The sequence below is a fragment of the Rissa tridactyla genome, chromosome 4 (genome assembly GCF_028500815.1).
Source record: "Rissa tridactyla isolate bRisTri1 chromosome 4, bRisTri1.patW.cur.20221130, whole genome shotgun sequence".
Classification (NCBI taxonomy): domain Eukaryota; kingdom Metazoa; phylum Chordata; class Aves; order Charadriiformes; family Laridae; genus Rissa; species Rissa tridactyla.
In genome coordinates, this window is record NC_071469.1 from 75,520,894 (window position 1) to 75,540,310 (window position 19,417).

At 39.4% G+C, this 19,417-nt stretch overlaps 1 protein-coding gene across 1 annotated transcript in view; it reads right to left on the reverse strand.

Moving 5' to 3' along the window:
* Positions 1-15,909: 15,909 nt before the first annotated feature.
* MMP2 (matrix metallopeptidase 2) overlaps positions 15,910-19,417 on the reverse strand; it is a 36,591-nt gene continuing 33,083 nt past the window's right edge. Inside the window, exons 12-13 of the mRNA XM_054199592.1 lie at positions 18,213-18,322; positions 15,910-16,871 (exon numbers count right to left, since the gene is read on the reverse strand). Coding sequence (XP_054055567.1) covers positions 16,768-16,871; positions 18,213-18,322 — 214 coding nt within the window. The 3' untranslated portion in view covers positions 15,910-16,767. The remainder of the gene's footprint in view (positions 16,872-18,212; positions 18,323-19,417) is intronic.

Below are 19,417 nucleotides of genomic sequence, written 5' to 3' on the forward strand. Positions count from 1 at the left end.
TAGCAGCCCCAGTTTGCGACTCCATCCTTTGCAGAAATATCACTTGAATAATATTTTTAGAATGAAAGGCAGAGCCTCCACTTCACTTTTATATTCTGCTTATGCTTTTTTAGTACTCCTCCACATAACATCTGAGAGCTTTTGTGTAGTTTCTCAGGTGAGACAACTGTTATCTGTCATGTAGTGCTTTCTCGTCTCCTCTTCCCTCTTTCCAAAGAGGAACATTGTAAGGGAGTAGTAAAATAATAATACTGCTACCTGTATTACATTGAGTGTTGTGGTGATTGCTTAGTTTAGCACAGACTAGAAGGCGGCTAGAGTTGTACTGTTCTTAAATCTGCTGGTGGTTTATTTGGTGAGGTTGGATAGGTTCTCAAGCTGGTTTAGGAGATCTGTTTTACTGTGGCTAGAACTGGCAGGCTCCCTTGGAGATAATGTCATAGAAGAAAGTACTTTAATGAAGGAAGAATGGAAACATTGGAGAATTCTTTTGTTGCATTTCGAGATTTTTGTCTTCCTATTCTCTATCTCAAAGTAAACATTCTGTCTTTGTATGAATAAGTTGAGTTTTATGTCAACACCGCTGAATATGCTTGGATAGCTTACAATGAAGAGGCTGTGTCATAGCGTGGTTGAGCACAAAGTCTGTGGCTGAGTTTAAATGCTTCTGAGGGGAGAATAAACACGTTTAAGGAACTTCAAGATAAAAGGCCAGGGATTTTAGCATGCACAGGTGTGCAACAGCATTTAATCTTGTTGTGCTTCGTTAAAGAGAAGAAGCAATGTGAAGAATTACTGATGTCCTGTGGCACAGTGGTCTAATCAAATGCAGATCCTCAATACATCATGGGTTGAAGCCATACAGAAATAAAGAAAAAGGGACACACTGTTGCATGCTGGGTTGATTGCCTTAGCCATTTGGGAATGTCTTATGCAATAAGCTAGAACATACTGCTGCAGGTGCAGAAGTTCCTATCGTGTTTTCTGGAGAGACGTCCAATAAATAATTGCACAATTTCAATCAATAACTCTGAATGCTGAGTACTCTGACCTTGTCTTTCTGAAAGGCAGACTATATTCTGTTGTTTCCAGGTGTTCTGCAAAGGCAGAGCCATGACACCAGTTACATTCTTTAGGGCTGCTGGATTGGAAAGCTGCCGGCTTTTGAGCTAGCGCTAGTAGTCTACCACTAGCTGCCCATAATTGCACCAAAATTAAGAAGCTCCATAATTATGAGGAGTACAGTCATGCTTTCTTCTACCCCGCCCTGCCTGTTGCTCACCATACAAGTCTTCAAGGGGGAGGGATTAGCAGATGCCTGTGGTTGCTCTGCAATTCTTCAGAGAAGGTGGCGTTCTGGGTGGCAGCTCAGACTCCCATGGATTAATTAGTTCATGTTTGTAATGTGCCTTGATGTAGAAAGTGTTGTTGTTATTACTTAAAGCTCTTGAGCTACTCCTTGGTATAGAGATTCAAGACTAAAAGGTTTTAATTACAAAAAATATGTATGCTGGGAAGCACAATTCCATTGTCTGAATTCCAGTGAGTTTTTCTTTGTGGTTTTCTGTTGCCATCTAGTTGACTTTTAAGAACATGTGATTTTAAAATTTTTTTATATTTTTTTTTTTAGAATGGATGTTGCCTGATGTTAAAATATTCAGATTTATTCTGATTTTATTTTTAATTGCATACAGAGCTGCTTTCATTGAAAATATTTAGACTGATGAAGCTCATGCCAGTAGACTGTATGTGTATTTGTGCTCAGCTCCTCAGGAAATTGCTTGTCTGTCTCTGTTGCTTGGCTATAATGCAACTTAATGAAAACAGCTTTTTGTTGTTGTTTTTTAGAGTAAATCTGGTGTAGAGGCTTTGGAAAGAAAATGCTGCTGACTTCTCAAATAATTATAAGAAAAAAGTGTAAATCAATTTGTGTGTAAGCTGTACTATCTCTCATTCATTGTACTGCTTTGCGTCAGAAGCTTTGGAAAGGTTAGAAGTAGGTTTTGCTGTGGGCGAATGATGTAACTGGTAAAATGAACAGGGATTAATATGGAGTAATTTACAGTCCGTCTGTTTTAAAGTTATTTGTTCCACTACCTGTCAATCACATGCAATACTGCAAGTTGATGAAAGCAAGTGCTTTTTACTTCTTCCTCTAACGAGGAATCATTTCCTTGACTCTGCATCTCACTGGAGGCTGACCAAGTACAGACTTCATATGTGTCTTTGCCTGAAAACATGGACACGGTACTATGGTGGAAACACTTCTTTTTTAAAAAACAAACAAGCAAAAAACTAAAGTTGCATTATTTAATTTATTCTAATTTAACTTGTGAAAATGTGAAGTTAATCTTGTCGAATGCTTCGGTTCTAGCCAAGCCAAGTAGTTCTGGCTTCTGCCTAGGGCATTGGGGCTAGGCTGAGTTAGTGAATATTACAAAACAAAGTTGCCATCAACAAACTAACATGAAGCACATTTTCAGAAACACAGCTGCAGTCAATAATCTTGAAGAGTAAAGAGCATTATGGACAAATTTGTTGAAAGCATATTCTGTATTGGATATGAAATTCTTGTGCACATGCATAGCCAGTGTAATTCTTGGGCTCTGAAGGTCTGATACAGGGCTTTGGATAGACACTCAGCTACCAGGGTTTGTATGTTTGCACATAGTTTGTAAACCGGATGATTTGGAACCCAGTCTTGTCCTGTGGTTTCCTCATATCCTTCATGTTGGATGAAAAATAAGCTGTCATTCATGGCATTGTGGAAACAGAACTACTTAAAAAGACAGTCATTCGATGTGGTAAATTTTCGGTTGTTTATAGACTTTAAATCAAGGGTTGTTGCCTATCTAAAAGTGACTGTGATAGATGTGGTAATCAGTGGCTGAAATTTGAGAGGACGTTTAAGGAGATCAGGCTAAATTATCACAATGTTCCTTCAAGAGTAAAAGCTAAAAAAGCAATACTGAGCATACGCACAATCACAATTCTATGTACCACATCTATGTTGAAATGGGTATCTACTGTTCTAAAGCACTTTGGGAGGGGAGGAGGGGGCCTTCACTTTAACCCTCCCTATCCCAAAGTCAGCGTGCAGTTGTTTCAGTGCCATGCAAATAGGAAGGAAGAAAAGAACATCTCTATTTTATTCATAATGCAATGCTGTTGTGTTTAATTCCAGGTCAATGTTTTTTCCCCTAATAAACAAGAGAATCTTGCATTTTCATAAACTAAAAGTGTGTTTGTGAATAGCCACCAGTATTGTGTTACAGATAAAAGCTGGTCATGTTAATAGTATGCACCCATCCCATCAAGGAAATGGGGAGGTCTTGCCAATATAGATTACATCGTGATGGATATTAGACAGTAAGGGAGAATAGATTAATCTATATAAATGTGAAGTATTTAGTGGTATTCTTCAGCTCCAGATAATGAAATGCCATCGAGGCACAGTTAAATTTCTGTTTATTGACAAACATCTGCTGCAGTAAAGAGCCTGCCAGGAGCATGGTCTATGTTTTGAATTGATTTTATATCCTGGTAACTCTCCATAGTTGTGTGAAACATGCCCAAATGCTGGAGTGGAATTCAGTAGTTCTGTCTGTAGTAATAATTTATCTGCTACCTTGTCTATGATTATTCCTCTTCTGGTGATCCCCCCCATCCCCTTGCAAATCATAGCAGAAGGAAGACCTCTGCTTTGCCCCTCTAATGACAAGGTAGTTCATCTCAGAGCTTTGAACTGCTTGAATATTTATTTTACACTGTCAATACTTTGTTAATATTTCCGTGATGTTTGAAGGTTTGGTATCTGCCTAAGTGCGGCAGCAGCTGTGAAAGCTGTTTGGTCAAGAAGAATAATTTTTAGACTCACAGTGTAGCTTTATGTTGCTGCCCCTGAGGATCCGACAGTGAGTGATGTACAGGGTGGGGCGACATGGGGGAGATGAAACCAGTGCTGGCTTCCCAAGCGTGAAACAGAGCCATAATCTCTGTGGAGAGGAACCATGGGGCTGCTTATCTCAGGTATCCATTTACTCTACCACTTGCCTTGCTCTTTTCCTGTGGTCATCCTCACTTACGGACTCTATATGTTTTGGTTAATCCTGGGAAGTTATTGGCCATCAACTCTGTAGTTTCATTGTTAATCCGAGACTGGATCGCACTGCCCTTCCTTCTCTGTCATTCTCCAAAGACATGTGTTGGGGATGTGAGAATGCAGCAATCATCAATCCTAATTAGCAGGATTTCTCACTGTATCTACTCAATTATCAAGATATTTCAGACTATATTTTCACTGTGGTGCCATAGTTGGGCCATACCTTTTATTTGTGGAGGCAAGGCCTGCCTAATTTCCCGGTCTCCCGGCTGAGAAGTTGGCATGCTAACCACATGCCAAAAATCTCTAAAAAATGACTTTGCAAAGGGAATTCTGGAGTTAAATAAACACTTTCATGTGTTGAATTATACTAGAGAATTGCAGTAAGGTGACCAGTTAAAATTACATTCAGGTGGTATCAGTTTAAAGAACAAAGAAATTAACAATGTGCATGTCTAGAAAAAATACAGATAATGGGTTGGAATATAAATAGTGCATGGCTGAGATCCTGCTGAGACGTGGGCCAGAGCAGAGCTTTACTGGCAGCACACTGTGCTGCTATAAAGATGATCTTTGCTCTTCAGACTGGCAGGAATTGCTGTGGGGGACTTACCTCCTACAATGAGGAAATGCCTTGAACCCGTCTCAATCGCTCCCCACCCTCTCCTGGCAGAAATTTGTGCGGCTTTGGATGACTTTCCTCCATTGGCTGGAAGGGATGGTCACTAAAATGCAGAGCCTGAGGGACATGGGGAGGAGGGAGGGACAGGCAAAGTCAAGCAAAAAGCTTCCCCTAAATAAGTACAGATTATATGTAGCGGACTATATATGACAGTCGTGTAAGATAGTACAACGGTTCTCCCTCTCTTTAAAGAAATGCCTCTGTAAATACATTTTCACACTTATTCCCAACAAAATATGCTTTCCTTTTGATGTTTAAATACCCCTTAATCTTTCTGAATAGCTTGGTATTACCCCAAAATAACAGACACAAAGAGAACAAAATCCTGCAAGCCTCCTGCTTGGCAGTCTCTTAGTCTGCATCGAGGGCTGAGGGATACAGCTATTTCCCGTGCTGCCTTTGGTACACAGGCTTGTTCTGGGGCCATGATTTTGCTGTGGGGGAGGAGTGGGTTTGGGCTTGATGAAGGCGCTTTTCATTAATTCTCACTGAGTGATTTCCATAGGGTGGATGGTGCAGTGATTCATTTTAGCCTGCAAGTGGCATTGTTTGTCCGGTTACCGGACTCAGAAGTCTAGCTTATCTGAAAACCTTACCTCAAGTGAAGTATTTCAGAATCACTCTTTCTTTTCAAATGTTTGTGTATGACAGCCTGTTTGCTGACTCCAGAAATAAAATCAAACTAGAAGCAATGCTGTGTCAACTGCAATAACTCTCCCTCAGTTTGCTCTAAACCCATCAATTATTGTAAAGCCACTCCTTGGCACTGCAGAGGCTTTTCTCTCCTTGAACTTCAGGAACACTTCTAGTTTACATCCATATTTCATAAATGCCCTTCTGAATAAGCTGCCTACCTTGGGATTGTACGTAGGCGTCTAGTGAGGCTGCAGCCTATTTCCAAACTTAGGAGAAAGTAGGACTGTCTAAGTCCTGTGAACTTTAGTTATATTATTTCCACTGTAATTTCTGCAGAGGCTCCTTTGGCATTTTCACAGTGTGCCATGTGGTTGGTGTCTACAGCAGCTCCAGGTCGTGCTCCATTATTTAAATATGATTCTTAAGAATTTTAGCATTGGCAAGCAAGGGAGCTACCTCTTCTGTGAAGAAACAGGTATTAAAACAGCTTTTTTGTTTCTAGGAGCTATTTCTTTACCTGCTGCAGTTAATTTTACTGACGTATCTCCTCAATGAGAAAATGCAATAGAAATTCTGAATAGTTTGCTAATCATGGCATTCCAGATATACTTGAAAACAACAATGCATTTCCCATTGGTCCACTTTGGGTGATTTTTCACTTTTGAAAAACTAGACTGTATTCCCACAATGAGTGTGAAACCCAAGAGGGCCTCTTTTCTCATAAAGTTGTGATTAGGAAATGTGGAAAGGTGGTTCTCCTGTGGGGCTGTATTGTGCTGAGGAAGGGATATGGAGCTGGGAGTCTGGATTCTTTTATGGCTTTGAGAGATCTTTGCACTTACATAGCAAAGTATTTAGTTAGGATTCATGGTACACTTACAGACAAAGTGTTGAATCATTATCTTTAATTTTTTAAGTACAGAAACCAGGGCCAGTTCAACACATAAAAAAAAGCTGAAGTTAATTTCAAAAGTGAGCACCTAAATGGATGTTGTAACATGTGTGTTCTTAAGCCCTTCAGGTTCCTTTGCCAGCAGTGAGTCAAATACTAATGAGGAGGAATAAAATATTCCAGAGAGAGATGAGGAAGGTGAATTAGGCTTGGTATTTACCTGTAAAGTTTTAAAAGGTGAGAAAGAATGTGTTCCCTTGTCTCTAGACCACTTCAATTTCATAAAAGAAAAATTTGCCATGAATTCAGGACTTCATTGCCTGTGTGTAACAGCCTTTGAATAGACACAGTTTTCTCAGGAACGCTAAAAGCTGCCAGTGTGCACAAGAAACATAATATATTTTAGCAATATTTATTATGATGTTAGTTTTAATTTTCAGAGACCACATCCAGTTTTGCATGGCTAGGACTTATGGAGCAGAACTTTTCCAGGACTAGAATTATTTAAAAAGAAATATTTTCATTTTTCACACACAGAGGCCCTGTGAGGTTTTAGAATCCACACAGCTTTCAATTTTAGGAGTATTCTTTCCTGTGTTTTCAGGAACTCTTCACATTCCTGATCTAGTTATGGGATCTTCCCCCTAATTGAATACAGGCTTAAACGCTGGAGTCACGCATTCTGTCAATTAGTGCAAATAAGTTCTCCAAACTCATTTAGTGTGTGCAAATAGTTTTTATTTAGTGCTGTCTGTAGCACTGCGTCTCCAGTGTATTTTATCATACTTGTGCAAAGGATACTGGGATGTTCATATTTCTAAGCTTTCCAAGAGGGTCACAGGAGAAACGCTCTCCATTGGGAAAGTTAATTGCGCGGTACCAGTCAGCAGTCATGCTCAGCTGGTTTTAAAGGTGCTTTTCTGATGGTGGTCCAGCAGTAGAATTAGTTACACAGCGTTTCTTTCTTGGGATTGCCCATTGTGTGGTTCTCCCTGGTCAAGTCTAGTGGAGGCCATGGCTGGACCAAGGCAGTCTTGGGTACTAGGTGTACCGTAACTCTAAGCTTCCTTGCAGGCATCTGCGTGGCTTGGAAGGATGGTGGCACAGTGCCATCATTCTCTTAGGGAGAGTCAGGAACAAGTGTATGGAGTCCTTTTCTCAAAAATGGTGGGTTTCCTACTTCTCTGTGAAAGCAGCAAAGCTACCAGGATGAAATCCTTGCCCTGTGCGCAGCTTGGGGAACCCTCAATGCTCAGGCCTTTGTGATCATCAGCCTACGGAGGCTTCCTTGGCCAGTTTTCTGAGCCACCTTTGCAGCCAGTGTTGCTTTTTGCTTTTCTTTTCTTGTCTTTTTTTTTTTTTTTTTAAATGGTTTTGTGTTTTGGTTTGGGTTTTTTTTGTCCAGAAAACTAGATTTCTGACATACAGTCCCAAATGCAGGGACCTATCTTCATCAAAAACTTGGCCTCAGTGAGGGAAAACAATGTTTATTTTATGTTGTGGGAGGTTAGTACTGCATGATCGTAAAAACTTCTGCCCAGAACTTCTCTTACTGCGGCCTTTAGTGAAGGGTGTCAAGTAAGGAGCTAGCAGTTGGAAAAATAATGGTACAGACAAGACCACAAAGAGATGTCAGATTGGCCAGGCAAGCTTCCCACTTTGTCTGGACAAGAGTTTGCCTGCACAGTTTTACCCTGCCTGTCTAGTTGTGTTTCCTATTGTAATATCTTGTGAAAACAGATGAAGTCCTTTTGCATGGTTTGAATGGTAGCTGTAGCATGCTGAAAGCTTTCAACAGGCTAAAATCCACTGCAGCGTTTATTTCATGGGAGGCTAAAGATATCATAGCATTATAAGAAATCGATATTTAATAGCTTTCTGGATGTATTGGTGAGCACGGCTTTCAATAATTTAATGTGAAGAATTGCTAACACAGTGGAAAAATCAATTGTATTTATTGTACTGAAGGTAACTTGGTAAGAATGCCATCTGTGAGTGTCTTTCAAATTGGGTTGGTGTGCGAGTGCATAGTTGCCTATGATTGGAGAGATACCAGACAAGGGGCATATGATGAAATGTTTATACTGCTTTAAATTTGAGATTTTCTTCTGCATTTCCCTGCTAAAATCTGCTTGTGCCTAATGTTGTCATCTTTGTTTGGAAGTGTGCACACTTCGATCCAAAACATTGGGAATGGTGATTCAGCTCTTCACTACATTCTTACATGTAAAAGTCAGTGGGGATTCCTGCGTAAAGAAGAAATACAGATTCAGATCCTGAACAGGAAATGTGAAGCTCTGGAGTTGTCACTTCTTTAAAAATGTCATTTGTTTGCAGCTTCATATAAGGATTTTGTAAATTCTTAGGGTTTCGATTTGCTAAATTTTTTTAAATTAAATTCTTGGTTATATTTCAGAAAAGCATGTTTGCCACATGGCAAGATGGGCTGTGTTTATAAATAGAGAAAGTGAAGAGTACTTGCTGAGAGCATGACCCTATGGTGATAAGCAACGGTTTACCCTGAAGAGAAAATAGTTTTAAAAAGGATGTAAAGTAACCTTGTTTTGAAGTCTTCTGATTAATGCAACCTCAGCGTGTGTGATTATGTATAAAACTTGACAAAAACAACACAGCCAAATGACGTGGCTAGACACCTGCTGAGCCTTCTTAAAAATGCTGTATGAGGTTAAGCAGGAGATGGTTACCTTGGTCTAGATTAGGCTCATCTGCAATTTTTTGGCTCCTATATATTTTAGAAAACATGACCTAAATCCTGATGTGCTATTGATTTCTTATGTCTGTAACAGATTTTCTGAGAGATCTAGATAAAGTAAATATCTTGCCCTATTCTACCTCATTTCTCCAGTTACTGCCGCACTTTTTGCCTTATTTTAGACATTAGGACCTCTGACATAGGGACACGTCTTGCTGTCAGTTTGCCATACATCGCATACCAAACATCCACTCGCAGCTGTAAACTTCTGCTTAATGCAGGTATACAGTATTGTATGTAAATATAAATATACATAAATAACTACACATATTTATTAGGATAAATTTGTAATAAAATAGTTGGCATTAACATTCTTATGTGGCCTCTCTGGTTTGAACACATATAGATGAAACTCCCTTATTCTGAACTCAAAATCAAAAGCAGAAAAGGAGTGTCTGTGTAGCAGACATATTAACAGCTAAGGGGGCGCTGACATTTCAATGGAAAAGCTCTATTTAAGCTCACAGTTTTACTAAATTAATACAGCAAATCAAGCACAGAATCTGCTTTCAGCTTCTCCTGTTTGATATTTCCAAATTTTTCTGTCCCGAGTACAGAATTTGCATGCAAAAATAAAGAGTGTACGTAGACAAAAATATGTGAAGGTGACATGGTGTTGTTTCCTAGAGTGGGTTTGAGCTGATGATTTACAGGTAATGGCTGACTCCTCACTAACAATTTTGTTTTTTGGTCCCAGTGTCTAGTTGCTTATGTAAGAAATAAAGCTGAAAGAACAAAAGAGTAAAGAAGTGATAAAAGTGCAGTGAAACCAAAACAAAATCTGTAAAGGCCACGACTACTTTTATATATTTTGCATTTCCTCAAAGGACTTCCTTGAAGCAAAAGCCAAAGCAAAACCTGAAAGCTGAAGATCCATTAGGCAGGTGCCCTGCCTTTTGCGTTGGAAACTTATTCCTTTTTAGCTTTAGAATGTTCCTAGATTCAAAAATACTACATGAAAGTGAGAGGAACTGCAATTTGCCTATTTGAACATAGAATCAAGCCATAATTGTACGCATAATCGGTGCTATAAGATAAGAGATAAAGGACTGAGTGCTACATAGGAAGGTGTCTAAATTTAAGAATGGATGAAAGGTATTATTCACCAAAAAAAAAAAAAAAAGAGTCCTACAAAGTCCTACAAATGAGGATTTTAAAGGGACGTGAATAGAAGCCTCTTTGACCGCATGGGAAACAACAGAAAAGGTCCTCCTACTTCATACTTTGGAGCTGTTGAACAAGAGAATTGTTAGTGGCCTTGAAAAGTACATGTTTCTTAATGGAAAAGGAAAGCATGAAAATGCAAGAATTTAATGAGCCTTGTCAAGTCTTCAAATAGTGAGAAATGGCTCTCTCTTTAGAGGACTAGGTTCAACAGTTAGTGCATTGACCACAGAGAGAGAGCAGAATGATTGTCTTCCTTTTGCATTCAAGACTTGCCTCTTGAGTTCAGCTTGGTTTGCCTGATGCAATAGTCAGCTGCCGTCCTGTGGCAGTGAACTCCACTGCGGTGGGATTCCGCCGAAGTCAGATTAAGGGACTTGAAAAGGAGAGCAATGGAGAGAGACGGCGTCCAGAATTGTCTATTATAAGTGCAACCACAGAAGAAATAATGTCTCTGTGGCTTAACTAACTGTGTGATGTGACACTGAATGGGAGACCTGTGGCTGAATTTCCTAATTCCTTGGCTAGTGATGATTAGAAACTTTGTGCAGTGGAGGTGCTGGGTCTTCGTCATTGCCTGGCATGCAACTGCAGAATGAGAAACTGCTTTCTAGCTTCAGCCCTTTTGGCAGCGGTATTATGACTGTTGTAATGGGCATAGGGAAGACAGAATAAGGCTGTCCAAGGTTATAGCTGTGGTTAGAGACCCAAAAAACAAGCCCACTTAATATTATGAATTCCTGTCTTTTAGGAAGGGGAGACCACCTCCAAACAACTCCAGAGACAGACTGCCAAGCTCCAGGCTAATGTAAATTAAAACAATTATGCTCTTACAATTTTAAGTTTATTTTGGCAATGCTAGCAAATTCTTAACAGCAGACCAAGTTAGTCACTGGAGAGAAGTTCTGAGAAGTCCCAGAGGAAAGCACTGGGCAGTAACAGACAGCTGAAAGCTCAGCAGTTTTCTGTTTTGTCACCCTCTGGTTCATTGTGCAGAGAGGCTGCAGCAGGGTTAGCGAGGGAATTGCAGACCTGTAGTGACGTGAGGCCTTTTGTTCTTACCACCCTTTTTCAGAGAGGCTTGTTGGTTGTCTGGTAGAGTCTGAGCATGAACATGGTGAAGCTGGCTGAAGCTGAAGCTTAGAAGTATACTAGGAGTTTGGGGATTTGCAAAAAGAGGTGAAAGAAAGATTCAGAGATTCTATCAGCAGGCAGTGTGGATACAGCCCTCCCAGCGTTGGTTAGGCTAGCCAGCCTTGTAGTGATGGTAAAAGCTGCTGTGACCTGTTGAATGGTCACTTATTCAGCTACAGCAGCTGTGGAGAAATTACTTATTGTTTGAGCAATAAAACCAATAAACTACTGATAATTTTGAAATTCTTGACTCTTACCTCCACTAGTGCTACCAACAAAGAACACCTGTGCAGACTGAATACTTGTACTTCTATCTTACTGTATTGACCCTTGCTCAGAATGTGGAGTATTTTATGGAGAAGGGAAAAACTGGTGTGATGTCCTAAGCAGGTTAAGGTTGATTAGCATTCAGGCAATTGTAATATAGCCATAAGCTATTTCTTTGTGTATGTATATGCGTGTACACGTGCAGATATATTTAATACAGAATTTAAAAAAAACTATTGTATATACATCTTAAAATTATATAAATTCATTTCATAGCCTAAGGCAGTCCAAGGCTAGAAGAGGTCATTGGTTCACTTGGTTCAGGTCAGGATTTTTTTCCCAAAGACGCTGTATTAACACCAGAGACAATATGTCTGAGTGAAAGATATTCTCCAAAAAAGCAGGCACTCTTGATCTGAAGACATAAAAAATGCAAAACAAATGAACAAAACCACAGGAAAAAAAAAAAGCACCTCTCACTTCTTTTGGTAGCCTGGTAGGTAGGTTTATTTTTTTTACTACTAATTTTTTCAGATCCTGTTATTTTCTAGGCAATGGTTCATGTCTTTTCTTTCTCCATTAGATTACAAAGTTCTGAGACAATAACAGGGTTTCTTGATGTTTCTCACAATTAATAAAAGACTAATTGGAGATTTTATAATAAAACATCTTTAGTGTAGTGGTGAGAATGAATGAATGTTGTTGAATTGTCTTGCTCATACTGAATATCATACACCTGAAAAATTTGAGCCCATTTATTTCTGCAGGTAAAGACTTGCAATTGCAGTCAGGGTGAGGGGAAGCCATGTAGCAAGCTTCCTGGTGAGTTGTGTGAGAAATCATGGCTGTTTGTGTGCAAGTGTAAATCTCAGAACTGGACAATTTACCCTAAGATACCGTTTTGCCCTCGCTTCTGTTTTGAAAGGCAATGCTGGAAGGGGATGTATTTCAAGGCCAGCGTGTGACTCGGACAGGCTCGGTATGCACAAACCTTGCTGGCATCTTTGAGACACCTCCAGTTCTGCCTGACTCTGCTATTTCTCTGACAAAAGTCTCAGAGTTGTTGGTTTTGTTGTTGTTTTGGGTGGTTTGTTCCAGTTTTATGGTTTTGTCCTTTCTACAGTTCCCTATGCTGAAATACCTTAGTACTTACGAGCATTTTACATTTACTGTTTCCCCTTGCAGGTATAAATCTCTGCATTTGTAGCGATCCCGCAGAGCCCAATGCCTGCTCATTTGTTGGATTCATCTCTTCCAAAAGCAGAAGAATGTTCATTCAGCTAGTCTATGCTGCTGAAAGCATGCGTGTCTGGGTTTGTAAATAGAAATAATTTGTCCAAAATGTGCCCAAAGGACATTCTTCCTCCTGATTTAAAGAACAGCACAGTTACAGTCAATTGCTTAAATTTCTGGGTAACTGCTCTTTTGTAAAATCATGAGAAAATAGCAGGAAGAAAATGTATTTTTAATAAATACACAGTGTTAGTGAGACAGAAACTGTTAAGCATGATTCTCAGTTCAGGCTGCTATGTCTATTAAGTATTGAACTGTTGCATTTCATTATAAACTTGGCTGCCTTTTATGTATTGTGACAGAGCAGTTACTAAACCACTGCCCTTTACTCCATTGGACTGGAACTGCCCTGCTGGGTGCATCCAGCCTATCCTGCTCATAACTGATAGAAAATTCCCTTTGGCTCAAGGAGCAAAAGTGTCTGAGCTCTATCCACGTTGCGACAAGCCCCTGTGCAGCATTTGTGCAACTGTACCCTGACACCAAAACGTCCTAAGTGAACCTGACTTCAGTTTAATAAAACTATAGAACAAGTTAGGTAAGGGTTTAATAGAGTTTGGTGCTGGGTTTTATATGGCTTTGAGATAAATACTTGTGCTTTTGGCCTTTGTTTCTTCCTCCGTAAAAAGGTAGGTAAAAATCTTGATTCAGTTCTGAAAGTGTCTTAGGAGAAATGTGTTGAGGACAGGAAAGGCAAGGGCAGGGGCTTCACTGACACGGGCAGTCTCACAGTGCCCAAGAAAGGTGAAAAGAGCAGGCCTGGGGAGGGTAATCTGGTTCAGCCAGCCCATTCACCAGAAAAGTCCACAGTGTTGGGGCAGATCCTAAGTCAAACAGGGAAGCAAGTCAGTGGGACACATTGGCACGGGACATGGCAGCGCTGCAATGCTGCTCGGGCAAGGGCTTTCCATCTCCTGGTTAACTCATTACAAACAGGAAAGCAGAGGTACAAAATCATTGAGGGGATGTACAATTTCTTGAGTTTTGGCCATAGGAAAAAGGAAAGCATCCCTAACTGTCAAAAATGCATGAAAGTAACTTTTAAGTTTCTTGCCCGTTATCATGACTAGGTGATATCCTGAAGGTGGAGCAGGTTGTTTCTGGGTTCCAACAGTGAGATTTAAAAGTGGCTGCCAGCAAGTGGAATTGGACCCAAAAACCTTTTCAGGACACATTTTGTGACTTTCGGTATTTCACAGGTCAAATGTGAAAGGTTAATGAGAAGGTTCAATTTACTCCTCCAGCTCATCTGATATATATAGGGTGATACCCTGGCAAATGGTACAGTTCATGAACAGAAACACATGTGTTTACAATTGATCTCTGATAAGCTTCTGAAACTGAACCCAAAGAAGTGTGAGTTGGTTTAAGGATAGAAAATTTATTTCTGTTTTTCTGCCAGTAATGTAGTCATTGGAGAATGGATTTACACAGGCAAGAACAAAACAAGAAGCTGCGCAGAACTCCTTAAACCCACCAGATGTGTGGAGTTTTGTAGGATGATGGTGTTATTATTACAGAAGGTAAGCTGGTAGATTTGCCAATGTTGCAAAACTTATACGTAAGTTGTAGACGAAAAGGAAACTATTTCAGTCATCAGTAGAAATGTGATTTAGCAAGTTCAGAGCTGAAAAAGCACATTGCAAATGTTCCTCTAGTATATCTATGTTTCAAACCCCTTCTTCATATTAAATACAGATGCTGGAGCATGCAGTTTGGGGCAGTGTTGGCACGAGAACATAAAAATCTTGACGGGATGATTATTGTGGATGCTTAAAACAGTAAGAGCTTAAATTCTCCAGGGAGAAATCATTGCAACACTCAAAAGGAGCTCCTGGCAGTCATTAAAGCTACAGAATATTTTCAACTAGAATATTTCCAACACTAGTATAGGAAGATGTTTATGGTCAGGACAGACCATACATGGCTCAATAGATCCTGCAATCCTGAGAAGGTTGCCGGTTGTCTGTAAAAACTAGAACGCTAACACTTTGCAATTGAAGCTACTTTTTGCCTTATTTTGTTGACTCTGGTGCAGGACTAATTGGGAAGGTGATTAATGATTTCTGAAGAGAATGAGGATGCTCAGAAGGAGATAGCCATCTTTTCTTTTGGCATAGGTGAAAATAGTACTGGTTCTTCCAGGTGAGAATCATCTGTAGTAATCAAAAGCTTCTCAAAGTGGGAGTTATATCTGGATAGTGTGCAATGCAATCTGGTCAGTTGGCAAATGCAGCCACTTTGGAAGTAGTATCTTTTCAGAATACCATAGTGAAAAAATTCTGCTTAGAACAGGAAAGCACTGAGTGTAAACTTGAAGTTGTAGAGGACATGAGAAGAAACCAGTTGATCGTTGGTTCAGGTATTTGTTGGTTACTAGCCGGTTCTATGAATTGTGGACTAAATGTGAGAGATGTATTGAGAAGGATCTGGGTTGACTACTTGCATGATGCAGTCCATTGAGTATCACAAAGCATTTCATGTTCATGAAGCTAGGTAAGATCCTTGGCCAAATGGTGTCTGATCTCAAGGGCAGGAGTAAGGTTTTACGTCTCCCTTTCTCAAGCGTACTTTCCCTATAGGATAGATATAGCGCTGTGTCTGTGCTGACTCTTCCTGTCTAGCTTGTGATGAAGTAACCTGCTGATGAGGAGAAAGAGGGTGGGTAACAGACAGGTGTGTAAACTGTTCTGAGAAGGCAGTGGGCTTTGCGGAGGCATGGGACCATATAATCTCTTTAATGTAAATTGCTGCACTCACATCGTAGAGCTAACAGAGAAAGTAATCTAGGTTTCTAAATCAATCTAGTATGCAGTTATATACTGGGGTAATATTGTCTTTCCTTTGTCAGGTATTTCACTGTAACATGCTACTGAATTGCTAATTTCAAATGATAGAAGGAAGCCTGGCCATGAGAAGTGTTGACAGTGTAATTTGATTTTTATTTCTGTTGTTGGCACTTCATGTGTGGGACGTTCTTTTCTGTTTTATTTTTTTAATGAGAAACATTCCATCAGATTGTGAAAAGAACATTTTCTGTTGCCCATTGCATAAGCAAAAAACCTAACTGAACAAAACCCCAATATTATAAAGAACAGAAAAATAAAACAAGTTAAACAATAATACTTGACTTTTATGTATAACGCATTGACTTCAAAAATCCGAGTCATTCCGTCCATATAAACAAGTTATATAGTAGTAACAAAGTGCATGAAGCAAATTGCTAAATTTAACTAAGGTATTAAAATAAAAAGTACTTTAAAACAATACTTTAACACAGTTTCTTGCCATGATTCCATCATGCATCAACACAAATCAAATCCTGAGGCAACCTGTGCCTTTGACAGTCTTTCTGTATTATTATGTAAATAAATGGAAGTAATGATCAAACTTGCAAAAAAGGGTGAAAAACACAAGACAAACCATCTATTTATAACAGAGTTGTATTTAAAAAAAAAATATCAAAGTGCACTGCTGGTACATCTCATTTGAGCCTTTTTGGGGTGTGTATAACATGGGGGCATGATCCAGTCTCCAATGGTTTCGATGCTTTGTTTAAGCACCAGGGGAATAAAGAATGATGGATATTCTATTACTATGACTAGCATGAAAACTGAAAAATCGTACCAGAATATATACGTAAACATCTTTTGTATACTGAGGAGGCAAACACTCTTAAATTATCTGATGTGTACAGTACTGGTACTTAATGTTTTGGTGCCAGTACCAGACTGGTCCAGTAATTAGCATTCAGATCTATTTCTAATTACAGATAAGGCATATAACAAAAAAGTAAATATTTGGTTATTAATATCTCATACAGTTCAGCAACCCAACCAGTCAGAATTTATCTTGCCAATTTTAACAATCTTCAAACTCTTGTCTTCCATTTGTAGATAGTACTGATCTTTGAAAAAGTAGGTGTATCCTGTGAAGGTAAATATAAAAGCATACTCAGATTATGGAGCACGTAATTCTCAATCAAAGCTTTTTTTGTCTGTTTGATTTCATGAAGCTTAATGACCCGGAAGACTCTTTTCCCGAAATATTTATACACAATAAAAAAAGATTTATTTTAAAAATACATAAAAATTCCTATCCTGGAGAAGAAAGGTCTTGTTAAATGGAGCCTGAAGTCAAGTTACCGTTTTGTGAGCCAGAATTTTCTGGGAAGAAATATTTGCTGGCAGAATAGATGTTGAAAATGTAATCGAGTCGAGACTCATGTGATATCAGTGGTGCTTCCAGGCATTTACACATATCTCTGCAAAATATGAGGCTACTTAAAACCATGGGCCAGGCTTTCAGCTGCAGTTGATAGGAGGTTAAAAAAAAGGGAAAAATACAACCTATTTGTGCCTGTGATCAAGGGGATTATCGTACTCAAGTTCTGACTGTGTTAGAGCAGGATGATGCTGAAATGATGCTGTGACTGCATGCTGGTACTGAGGAACCTATGGAGCCGTCGAGAAGTTGGGAAATTTCCAAGCCACAGGGACTGGCCCAGTCCTGCCTTTTGCTGTTAGGACATCCTGTGCATCAGACATTGGGTGGCAGGAGTTGCTTTAGTATGTCTCAGACTACACTAGAAAGGCAATTCTTCACAGAGCTAATTTTCCCCATGCCCAAATTGGAAAACCAACGTGAACCGAGATCTGAGCATCAGGGACACCTTTACATAAAAGTGACTGCCTCATGGATTACTTTCCACCGTGTCCCGTCTGATGTGTATAGACCTGTGTAACATAGCAATGGAAAGCAATAAGATGCTTCAAGACACTTACACAAGACAGTATATATCCTTTTTTGCCTTTTAAAAAAAAAATAAATAAAAAAACAAGGAAGAAAAGGGGGAAGATGCTAATAAAAGCTGTTTCTTGCTTTGTTAAGCTTTGCAAAGTGTTCAGCATCAAGGAAGTAAATGATAAAGTGTAGTAACAGACTGAAATTAAATGAGCTTCATGAAAATGGAAATTAGCATAACTATTATTATTACATGCTTGGATAAAAATATTCATGAGAGGTCATATTTGCTAAATGTTTCATTTAAAAAAGTTTAAACTGTGATTAGTAGGGTATTTAGCAACCGATACTTAGTGGGAAAATAGAGAGACAAAAAAAGTTTGTTTGAACCAGTAGTTTGCAAAGCTGAATGGGAATTTAGCTTCTACTCATGGACCACAAGAAATTCAAGTGTCCGGTACAGTAAGTTTCACAGCAGACAAATAAGGAGAGCTCATGAGTGACTTAGGTCAGAATTACAGCTTACCACTGTCAGCGAGACCCAGGACAGCATCGAGGTTATCCGGAACTCCATTCCAAGAGTCAGCAATGAATTTAGGGGATGCAAGCTCCATTTTCTTCTTTTCTTCATTGTACCTGAAGAAAATTATATCCTTGCAATACAAAGCTGTATTTAATGCTAAAATTTAATATAATTTTTCAGGGAGTCCTCAGCAAATGTGACTATATAAAACAACTAAACAGAAATATAATAACTGAGACTGTAACAATGTCTCTATGTCATCATAATTATTCCCTGACTCCATTAAAACCCTGTGAAATTTTACGTCTTTCCTTTTGGAAATGCAATTCTTGCTGAATTAAAAATACACTTTCTAAGCAAAACCCTTTTCAGAAATGTGGCTTTAAAATTCCAAACATAATTCTAGGAAAGGTAACTTTTTTCAGGCAGCAGCTATCTGAAGATAGCAGATTTTAATGTGGAATGGCTATCTTTTAAAAATCTTATTTGAAATATGCTTGTAGTCTGTGTAACTGATGGATTGCTATTAAATGACTAATTACTTTCCCTAACATTTCATTAAAAAACCCTATTATTTTCACACAGTCCTGTCTCTCACTTAGTGATGATCAACAGATAAATGCCAAGTTAAAAATATATGCTTTTCTTTTGGGGGGAAAAAACCAAACCCCCAACCACAATGGCTTTCACAGCCTGTGCTTCAAAGAGAAAAAACTGAGCTGATGTAAATCCACCTAATTCCATGGAAGTCAGATGTAGTTTGCAGCGTCCTTCAGATGAGAGTGGATCTGCCTGTATGCACATCTGAGGATCATCAGTTGTCTCTTTTACTCTGTCTGCTTTCCACTGTAGTATGCAAAGACAGATTTGTGCAAAGCCAGTTTTACTCTCCCACAAACAAGTAATCCGGGATCTCCCTTTCCATATATAGGGAATAAACGTCCCAGGGATGCAAGGTCCTTGTGAGTGAAGATGGAAGGAGCAAGACTGTGGCTTGGTTTCCCCATTTTTCTGATTTATAAATGGGAGTCAGTGCTGAGCAGGAGGAGTGGAGATGTCCTGAGAAGCACTGACATGGGAGACAGTTTGAAGTGGGCTTCCAATGCATGTGAGGTCTCAGTCCCCCTGGCAGCACCTCTTCAGGAGCAGTGGGCTTCAGACAGGTCGTCTTTGACTAGTACTGGAGGGAGGGAAGCATTTACGTTCTT